This window comes from Oculina patagonica, chromosome 13 (assembly GCF_052425735.1).
Source record: "Oculina patagonica isolate OP01 chromosome 13, crgOcupat, whole genome shotgun sequence".
In the NCBI taxonomy this organism is placed as follows: Eukaryota; Metazoa; Cnidaria; class Anthozoa; order Scleractinia; family Oculinidae; genus Oculina; species Oculina patagonica.
In genome coordinates, this window is record NC_135770.1 from 8,845,647 (window position 1) to 8,856,526 (window position 10,880).

Below are 10,880 nucleotides of genomic sequence, written 5' to 3' on the forward strand. Positions count from 1 at the left end.
CGATACATGTAATATAATTATGGTATACAGCACAAACGGAAATGTCATACAAAAAAATCTTAGAATATTCACAAGATTTTTTCAGCCCAACATTTCCAGAAGAAATAAAAATATTCAGCCTGGGAGCTGAAAAACAATATTCTTATAGAAAAAAAAAGAGTGTAACAGCGCTGGACTCTATAAAGCGTTTCCTTTAAGACTGCTGCTTGGTGAAAGTTGCTACCCAAATTACGATCTTTGAATTTCTAGATTTGTGTGGGCAAATAAATGGTGACGAGTGAAATAAGGAAATAATTTCGATATAACGCAGGTGAAATTACGTTAAAATTATTTCCTAATAAAACGATTATACCATTCGATTACCTTTTAATATCACGAGTGACAAATTACGCTCCCGATCGTGGGTTTTTGACTTGTTTTATATTGTATCGAGAAGTCCAAACATTGAAAGGTTGAAATCATAATTATGTCGTGGTTCAACTTTACCCTTAGTACAATTTGGTATTTTCCTTTGTTGTATATTCATTATCATATATATACACGACAAGAAAGGAAAATACCAAATTGTACCAAGGGTATAATTGAACCACAAAACATACATTTTGGTCAAAGTCTTTCTGACTTTTTCGGCAAAAAGCCCTTTAGAATCCTTCTTGCTGTTAAGAAAATGTTTCAAAGTTGAGTCAACTGTCAAATCTTCCATACAAGATTGACTACAATTCGTCATGAATGAACTGAAAACGACGCCCGTGTAAAATGCGCTAAAAAATCCGCTGGAGGCCATTTATGTAATTGGCGTCGTGTTTCGAAGTCGTTTTGACGTTTTGAAGTATAAATTTCGCTAAAACTTTATTGTATGGCCAAAGGAAACTAAACTAGATGAACATACGAAAAAAATAATAATAAAAAAGCTTTCACCCTACTTGAATTACTGCAAGTAAAATAAGCTGACTCAGTGTTTAGATTGGTACAATCTGTTTCTCACGGTTTTAAAAAAACATAAGAATATTTAGGAGTAAATTCTCAGTTTTGTGACATAGGTTGAGCGAGCTGAATGACTACCGTAAAATTCCGGTTATAAGCCCTGGGCTTAGAGGTGTTTGTTGGGCCTATAAACGGAGGGGCTTATATCGGGGGGGGGGGGGGGGGGGTTATAAGCAGAATAACAAAAACGTTTCGATACGAGCCACGACAGTGTTGATCGAAATAAGTTTTTAAGTTAAAAAGTCATAATACAGCAACATTTAGCCCTGTTCAGTTCTGTCATCCAGCAAGCGGGAGGGCTTATAACCAGAACTTTACAGTATTAGTTTCGTGTTCGGTTACTCAGTGATCTCTGGAGAGGGCCGAAATGAGGCCCTTACTTCAAATTCTGTTCGAATAAGATTCTGTTCACAATTACCTAATGATGCAGCTTCTTTAAAGCCACATAATTTGAATTTCGTGTAAAAAAGCATATGTCGTTAAACATATTTTCCCACTCAAAATCTTGCAGAAAGCCATAACACTTTAGATCCTCCATTTTCATCCCCCCCTTCTTGAACACTACTTCTGTTGTTTTCTAGTGCCAAGGACATTCTTGTGACTTGTTCATGATTGTTTTGAGAATCAATAGCACGTCTCGTTCCAAGAGGTAGTGGGCGAGCCAAACTTTGAGCTGCTGAAAATGTGATCTTTCTGTGAATAGCTTGATGTCATACAGTTTATGAAATAACTGAAGATGCATGCTACGCATGTCTTGATTGGCTAACAGCTGTAACCTATTGTAACGATACACCACGGTGATAATTGTATCCATGAAACAACAACAATTGCCAAAACGTGCTCAGTTTTTTTTTTCGTGAAGAACCACTTGACGTTTTCCTTCCCGTAAAAATTTCAAGTCAATAAAATCTTAATCCTCTCCTAATAAGTTTGGCTTGTAACTGCGTATTTTAGATAAGTGTGACATCTGCACATTTGTTGGAAAAATTCACGGAGATTACGCCCTCTAAAGTAACACTAAAAACAGTTTGGTGTTGTTCAAAGGTATCTTAGCAAACTAAAAAATATACTAAAATAATTTCGATTTTAGTTCTCAGTTTAATTACATAAATGTGATTGCTATACTATTACTAAAAACTTTCAAGCAAAAATTCACAATTGATCGTAAACTTTAACACAGTTAGGGCTTTATTTGCTAATACGAAGGCTAATTTCATATGTACGGAAGTACGTGCAGTTTAAGCAAAGAAAAATAGACATTGTTGTTCTTATTGTTAGTCTGAATTCTTTCAAAGTTATTTCAATCCCAATTCCGCCTCATTTGTTTTAAAACAGAAAAGTATTAAACGCATTCTCGTGAAATGCTAATTATTATTCTAAGTTAACATAGATGTTGCCGTATTCCCAGATCAGACGAAAACAGGAACTCCTGTCGAAACGGTTTCACATCAAACATGGTTTTCCCCCAAGTCATTGCAGTATTCCGCGCCCTTTTCAACGTGATCGGTCTTCCTGGAAATTTACTGGTAATAGTGACGATCCTCTTGGAGAGAAGATTTCATGTGATGCGATATGTTCTACTCGCCAGCCTCGCCGGGTCAGATTTTCTCTTTCTAATTCTCACGAACTCATTCCGCATCGCAAGCATAGCGCAAGAAAGATGGCTATACGGCCAGACGATGTGTTATCTCAATCCATTCTTTGCAAGATACTTCTACCTTAACACGATTCTTCATCTGATAGCCGTGTCTTACGAGCGATACAGCGCCATAGTCAAATCACCTTTGACATACGATGGTACGATTACCAAGTCCAGAGTGGTTCAAATTGCGCTCATCTGGGTGGTACCGATTCCGTTTTGCATCGGTCCATTCCTCGGTTGGGGAAATTACGTTTACAACCCGGAGCTGTTCTACTGCGAACAAGGATGGTCGGTGCAGAGCGGAGCCATTGCCGGAAAAATAGTCTTTCTTGCGCTTATTTCCTTTGTCGCGCCCTTTCTGGTAATCGTGTTCCTAAATTGGAGGGTCTTCAAGACAGCGAAAATCCTTCAGAGGAACACAGTAGCTGTCCAAGTGGAAACCACTAGCGGATCTGGGAACCAGTTGTCAGAGATGTCCAGGAGAATGAGAGAGAAGAAGGCAGCTGTCGATGTCAGCATTATCATTGCAGCGTTTTTGCTGTGCTATCTTCCCGGCTGGATGACTGGTCTTTGTCGTCAGTTCGGCAAAAATGTGGAAGTTCCAGCCGAGGCCATTCTATCTACAAATTGCATCTTCACTGTCAGCTCACTGTGCAACCCAATCGTCTATTCCATCCGAAAGAGAGAATTTCGAGCCGGGATAAAGAATGTGCTGAGGCGGATGGGAGTTTGTGGAACTTTCAGGCAACATCAACGATATCGCGATTCACGCAAATGCTGACTCGAGAAGACAAGCTAACCTTGGCACAGAAGCTTGGACTTCAAGAATCGCACAGCAAAACTCGCCCAATACCTTCAGGATAGAAGACATTGTGGAGGCAAGGGACGTGCTGGAGTGACTGTTACACAGAAAATGCATTTCTGCGATTTAAGAAATTCCGAATACCTGAACATGATTGTGGAGAACACGATGACTAAATATCGATCAACCTACAATGTTTCGATGTAAACTTGTCGTTGTATTTAATTAAGTCTTCTTTCTTTCGCTGTTTTCCTTGAAGTGATCTATTGGATTTTATGCAACAGCCCGAAGTGGCCGTCAAAACAATTTTTGTACGTTTTTTTTTTCATCGGACATTTTTAGCTCTTTTCGCCGTTCTCTGAGTAACGTGAAATCACCAAATTCTGCCGTGTAAATTCAATTTTCTATTTGGAATTGATCGCTGTCTTTAAATATTCAGCTGAAGATAGCTCTGAAATCTATAGACAAGCTGAATGATTGATCTAGTTTATCGCAAAGTCCTTAAGTAAAATGAAAATTAACAGTGTCTTTGATCGACGTTATCATACTCCCTAATTTGAATTCATCTACGGCCGATGCGGCGTTTCGTTTTCAAATTTATCCGATTTAGTGTGGACGGTGAAATTATTGAAACGATACGAAAACGAAAGTGTGGACGGAAAACATTTTATCCGTTTTCAGGGGCGAAAACTTCGTTTTCAAATTTATCCGGATTAGTGTGGACGGGGCCTACTAGAAGAAAAAACATTACGCGGATAAAATCCTTTTTATTATTTGTTGTAAATCACAACAGATATTTTCAAGCAATTGTACTCAAACAATTTTAAATTTCCTAAGACCGGGGAAAGCGTATTTTAAGTGTTAATGATTTTTTGGGTGAATTTCTTGGGCGACAATAATCACCTTTGATATTAAAATAACTGCTGGCCTACATGTACACTGATTTTAGGGAAAAAAATAACATACTGTTTTTTTTTTTTTGCTGTTGTGGCTTGTATAGAGTACTGTATGATTGTAAATCCAAATTAAAAATTAATATGGATATCAGTGGAATAAATATACTTGTCCATATGGATTGTATCGAGAATAAACATTTTATGAGTCAAATGAGTCATGAGTCATGTTTTAAAGGGACTGTGTCACGGCTTAGTTAATTTTATGTTATTAAATTTTGTCAAATATTCGCTATAAAACTAAACGTTTGCAAAGAAATTTATTGTATGATTCTTAATGACAAAACCATAGCTTCATTACGGCCAAATGTGTCTCCCAGGCGTTATAATTTAAAGTTACAAGCAGACAAGATTAACTTTAAAAGCTGTTCCGCCGGATCATATTTCAAAAATCCATATCGCAATCCTTTTCAATCTTCGATACTTTTGGCCATCCGTGCGTTCTTTTGCATTTGTTGTGTTATTTAAATATTCCTTCACTGTTTTAAGAGGTTATTTTATATATTAAAATGAATTTGCTTCATCATTTCCTATGCCTAAGTTTGGCTGAAATCCGTGACACGGTCACTTTGAGCGGCAAATTAACTTGTTTCATGTCCCACAAAATTAGTTACGATTTTTTCGTACACCCCCTATCGATGCCACACGTGCCATTAGCAAGGTGCTTCCATGAAAATTACGATTTCGCAAAACTGGGACCTGATCTCAAATCAACTAGCTAACATTTGTAAGGGCAAGATCTGGTCTACAAATAACTTAATGAAAATTTGTTGGCACTCGTTATAGAAAGGTAGAAAAGCTTGCAGCAAATTCACCAAAATTGCAAATCTCATTACTATTCGGTGATTTTGAAGGCTGTTTCTTTGTTCTTCAATTGTATTTAAAAAACATTTTAAACCCGCCGTTGAATGAAAAATAGATTATATAACAGTTGAGACATGACAGTGTTTGTTAAGGTAGCCTGAATTTTGTACAAAATCTTCCTGAGACCAACATGTAGTCCATCAGGCATTACCCGGAGCTACAACAGTTATAACCCACCGCTTACTCATTGCGCCGCTCGTTGAACAAAACGCATCATGTGGTACAAAATCGGGCGACGGGTATCGGGCAATATACCCCGACCGATTTGATATCCGTCGCCCGAATAATCCTCCAACTACAAAACAAACAAAGTCCCCTTTTCAGGTCTAACTTTTTAACAAAATCACAGTGTTAAAAAGAATACGTTAACCAATTAACTTGTATTCATTTCAACTGCAATTATGCCGTGATTATCACTGTAGGTTTTCTTCAGCTTACCGGCCATATAGCGCGTTTCCACAGTTGCCACAGGTTTCACAATATCATAGTAATAATAATAATAATAATAATAATAATAATAATAATAATAATAATAATAATAATAATAATAATAATAATAATAATAATAAAACCTTTATTTGAGTGTCAAAACTGAAATAGCAGTAATAAAACCACTAAATGGGGACACTTTAAAGTAGAAGAAAAATAACAGAATCTAAAGAATAACAGAATCCCTCGAAGCTTCGCGTCTCGGCCAAATGTTCATTTTCGGACAATCTTTTACCCTCGGCCATTTTCCTCCAATTTACCAGCCGTCTGATTTACTAATTAACTTGTTTTTCCTAAAATCAATGTAGACCGGCAGTTATTTTGATTTCAAAGGAAATTATTGTTGCTCAAGACATTGAACCAAAAGTTCTTTACGGAAAATCATTAACACTCTTGAAACGCATCCCACGGCCTCAGGAAATTCAAGATTGTTTGAGTACAATTGCTTTAAAATATATGTTACGTTAGTTATCACAAATAACCAAAAGGTGTCCTGTTCAATTCCTTGAAAAGAAAAGATCACGTACGGACGTATTCTCTAACAGGAAATATCAGAATGTCCAAATAAATATGCAAAACGGAGGGTTCTTAGTTAAAGACAGTCGATACATCTAGATATACTTGAAAACGACAATGTAGCATTTTGGAATCAGCATGGGTTTCCCCCAAGTCATTGCAGTGTTTCACGCGCTTTTCAACGTGATCGGTCTTTCTGGAAATTTACTGGTAATAGTGACGATCGTCTTGGAGAGAAGATTTCATGTGATGCGATATGTTCTACTCGCCAGCCTCGCCGGGTCAGATTTTCTCTGTTTGATCCTCACCAACTCATTTCGCATCGCAAGCATAGCACAAGAAAGATGGCTATACGGCCAGACAATGTGTTTTCTGAATCCATTCTTTGTGCGATACTTTTACTTTAACACGGTTCTTCATCTGATAGCCGTGTCTTATGAGCGATACAGCGCCATAGTCAAATCACCTTTGACATACGATGGTGCGATTACCAAGTCCAAAGTGGTGTTTATTGCTCTCATCTGGATAGTTCCAATTCCATTTTCCATCGGTCCATTTCTCGGTTGGGGAAACTACGTTTACAACCCAGAAGTTTTCTTCTGCGAGCAAGGATGGTCCGTACAGAGCGGATCCATTGCCGGAAACATAGTCTTTCTTGCAATTATTTCGTTTGTTTTGCCTTTTCTGGTAATCGTGTTCCTTAACTGGAGGGTCTTCAAGACAGCGAAAATTCTTCAGAGAAACGCTGTGATGACAGTCCAAGTCGGAACCCCAAGCGAGTCTGAAAGGCAGTTTCAAGAGATGTCAAGGGAAATTACAGAGCGAAAGGCAGCTGTCGATGTCAGCATTATCATTGCAGCGTTTTTGGTGTGCTTTCTTCCTGGGTGGATTACTGGTATTTGCCGTCAGTTTGTCAAGAGCTCGAAAGTTCCAGCTGAGGTTATTCTATCTACAACTTGTATCTTCTTTGTCAGTTCGCTGTGTAACCCGATCATCTATTCCATTCGTAAAAGAGACTTTCGAAGCGGGGTTAAGGACATGTTGAGGCGGATTGGAATCAATGGAAGTACTTACGACATCAGTGATGGCACAGGCGCAAGATCGGAGGCATTTTTCTTGAGAATAACAACAGAATCACTCGCCAAAAGAGAACTCTATCAGAATGGAATATTTCATTCAAACCGTTTCGGAGTGACGTCACAAAGACCCTGTCTCTCTCCCATTCCAGAGATCGACGAGTAACTGAACATGAGTGAAACTCAATAGATTTCGCTCTGCATACGACAGAGCACTGAGAGTCCACTCCGAAATATTTTCACGCTTCTTAAAAACAGTAGCAATCCCCCCCCTTTCGTGTTTATCGTTTAAATGTAAATAATGTGAATAAACTTAACTTTTATGAAACATATATATAGCAACTTATAACAACAAAGAGGTAAAAATGTGTGAAAATATTAATGAAGTAAAAATATGTAACAAATTTTGTAAAAAGAATTTACAAAGTAGTTGCTAAAAGCAATAAAAAGCATGCAAAGCTAAGACGTTTCGACCGCTCTTCGGTCATTATCAAGCTAAATGTAAGAAATAAAATTTGCATAGATATATATATAGCTACAAAGAGGTAAAAATGTGTGAAAATATTAATGAAGTAAAAATGTAAAAAAGTTACATATTTTTAGGAAACAGTTCCTTTTTTCTTGTCCTTTCTATGTAGCTTAGTCAGGCGGTGTTGGACACGACTCGCAAAGCATGCCGGAAGAAATTTTCAATTGTACTTATTATCGTCTGATCGCCGATCTGTAAACATCTCCTCGCGGTGCGAAGATATTTCAATGCTGAAAGAAATATCGGAGAAAATCCACATCAAATCTTTCGCGAGCCTAGTAGCACCTATAGATGATCATAGATGCGTATTGCTGGATTCATAAAGGCGACATTTTACGGCGGAACAACTCATATTTTGGATTCGAAATATCGCGGTTCGTCGACTATTGTAAATATTATTCGATTCTAGCACGTTTGTGATCGAAGTAAACGGGCTAAAATCTAAAATCTTTGGCGCTTTGCTTTTCAGAAATGTTGAGTAATGAATGAAGTACGTCGATGTACTGCTGGCCAACGCAGTTCGCCCTATTGTGGTTTTTGATGGTTTTTCGCTGAGTTGTTTTACTTGGAGAGCCCAACGGCCGTTTTGATAGATACGGTATGCCGAAAATCGGCCAAACAAAATGATGATATAAACACTTAATAATATTCGTCTTCTGAATAGATAGGTGGAACAAATGCATATTTCTAGTTCTTCGAGCGAGTTGCGCGAAGGATAAGTGGAACACATGTATATTTATCGTTCTATTAAAGCGTGCTGCGCAAAGGATAAGTGAAGTACATGCATATTTTTCATTGTTTATGTCAGGTTGCGCGAAGGATAAGTGGAATACGTGTATATTTTTTGTTCTAAATTAAAGCGGGTGCGCGAAGTATAAGTGGAGTACATGCAAATTTGTCGTTCTTATTAAAGCGTGTTGGGCGAAGCCGATAAGTGTACATGTGTAATGCATGTTGAGCGAAGGAAAATTATTCGTCGACTGCGGGACTGCGGGAGCATAAAAGTTCAACTGCCGGTGGCTGGGCAATCGCTCCGACATGCCGAATATCGGCTTAACAAAAGGATGATATAAACACTACAATAACAAAAATGGCAAGTGAACATTAAAATATAAATACACATGAACGGGAGTACCAAATTAAGCCCTTGTCCTGTAAGAACATCGACAGAAATCACACCATCAACTCCCGCAAAATGCCGCGAAATGGAAGAGAACTGAGTGACATATCAAGGAAAAAACCCCAACTTCAAGTCCAATTTTGACCGTTAAAACGGCGGGGCCCGCCCGGGCCCACCGTACTTTTCTTAAAGTTCAACTATCGAACTTAAGTTCTATGCAAAAATAATCTACAGTACTGATCCTTGTTTGTCAAGAAATGAGCAAATGTTCATCGACGTCGAACGCTTACGCCAAACAACCCTTTACCCTATAGCATGATTTCAATCGACTAGTTTTGAGTGTAAAATCGCTTCCCTTAATTCAGAACTTGACAGATGACTGGCCTAGGTATTATTCTTCCAGCTCCAATAAAATAATCCGTAACAACCGTTCAAGTTTCGCCGGAATCGCACGGAAAAGATGAGACCTTCTTAAAATCCCGCGACCAAATTGTCCGCCATTGCTTCCACCAAGGTGACAAATGATTGGTCGAAAAATGTCACGTGAACCGTGTCCAACACCGCCTGTAGCTTAGTGGTTGACCTCACTTGACCAGTTTTTTACCCTCACCCCCCACCCCCAAAAGGAAAGATTCAGTAATACTCGAGGTGGGAGAAAAGTCGTTTTGCGAGAGGAGGTGGGTGTTGGGGGTAGCGAGAGAAATAGGCGAATTTCGATATATCTTAAAATTCTAACTTGGCCACAAGGTTTGGGGGAATAAAGCCAAAAAAATGTTGTATTCATCCCTCGACGTCAATGTGATAACTTTTGTTTTATTTTCTCCAAGCCCCGCAGGCGTTTTAATAGATCGAAATTTGCCTGTTCATATTTTCCCATCATTTGCGTTTTTGAAAATGCTAAACTTGTCGCTCAAATATTCATCTCCTAAATGAGACATAAAAATGATAAAAATATATTCAGCGCGCAAAAGCTGAACAGATGGCAGAGATGGAAATGTCGAAATTTCCATTGACAACAGGATACGAAAAACACCTTTTTAGAAACAAAACTTTGACACAATATAATATGTGTTTGTTTTACGTCCGTTTTTCCTTCCTTTTTCTCTGCATCCATGTTTGTGCGTGTGTCTATTTCAAAATATATCGCGAACCTTTTTTCAATTTGTCAGATTAGCTTCGACAGCAATTTTTTGGTGAAATTTTTTTCCAACGTTTGTTGTTGTTAAAATCTAGACATCATTTACATAACACTCACAAGCAATCAGCGAACAGCCTACCAGTTTCCAAGCTACATCGAATGTTTTTCATGTGCTGTTTCTTGACTATAATCTGGGTTCATTCTAATTGTTTTACAGATCTTGATCTGGAGATCAGCCATGGAAAAAACATTCTTATAACAGGAAGCACAGGTAACTTCAAATCTCTGACAGAAAGATTGATTCAAACCACTGAGGAACGGCAGGATTCCGTCCTGGAATCTTGAACCAATGAAAACCTGCAGCAAATTAAATTTACAGCGCGACGCGTCTTACCGTGGCCACCCAGCAAACTTTTTTACAAGTGTCATCTTGTAATATTTTACGTTTTCACTGCGTTTTGATGATAAATGCGATATAACAAGTACCTACTTGATCGTATTCAACTTTGCAAGGAAGCGTGTTCGTCAAACAAATAATAATATTACGGGAGCACACTTGTAGAAAAGTTTGTTGGGTGGCCACGGTAAGGCGCGTCGCGCTGTAAGCTAGGGTAATTTAAAATGGCCTCTAAACGAGGTATACAAACGAGGCAAAAGGGTCATTCTGCATTGTTTTAACTGATGTGCTGACCCTTTCGCCTCGTTCGCATTACCTTCCTAACATAAGAATATATTATCACAGGCTCAAATGTAATAACAGCTATTGT

At 38.3% G+C, this 10,880-nt stretch overlaps 3 protein-coding genes across 3 annotated transcripts in view; all 3 read left to right on the forward strand.

Moving 5' to 3' along the window:
* The window catches only part of LOC144634960 (lysosomal cobalamin transporter ABCD4-like), a 45,239-nt gene that overhangs the window by 27,179 nt on the left and 7,180 nt on the right, over nt 1-10,880 (forward strand). Inside the window, exon 13 of the mRNA XM_078494005.1 lies at nt 10,331-10,384. Coding sequence (XP_078350131.1) covers nt 10,331-10,384 — 54 coding nt within the window. The remainder of the gene's footprint in view (nt 1-10,330; nt 10,385-10,880) is intronic.
* On the forward strand, nt 2,439-3,407 carry LOC144635408 (octopamine receptor beta-1R-like). Its single transcript, XM_078494518.1, has one exon. The coding sequence runs from the start codon at nt 2,439-2,441 to the stop codon at nt 3,405-3,407; it is 969 nt and encodes a 322-aa protein (XP_078350644.1).
* On the forward strand, nt 6,139-7,492 carry LOC144635409 (octopamine receptor beta-2R-like). Its single transcript, XM_078494519.1, has one exon. It carries the CDS (start codon nt 6,389-6,391, stop codon nt 7,490-7,492), a length of 1,104 nt encoding a protein of 367 aa, XP_078350645.1. The 5' UTR covers nt 6,139-6,388.

What these genes read in the sequence shown, in the direction of transcription:
- LOC144635408 (XM_078494518.1), top strand. Translation starts at nt 2,439, where the DNA reads ATGGTTTTCCCCCAAGTCATTGCAGTATTCCGCGCCCTTTTCAACGTG.
- LOC144635409 (XM_078494519.1), top strand. Translation starts at nt 6,389, where the DNA reads ATGGGTTTCCCCCAAGTCATTGCAGTGTTTCACGCGCTTTTCAACGTG.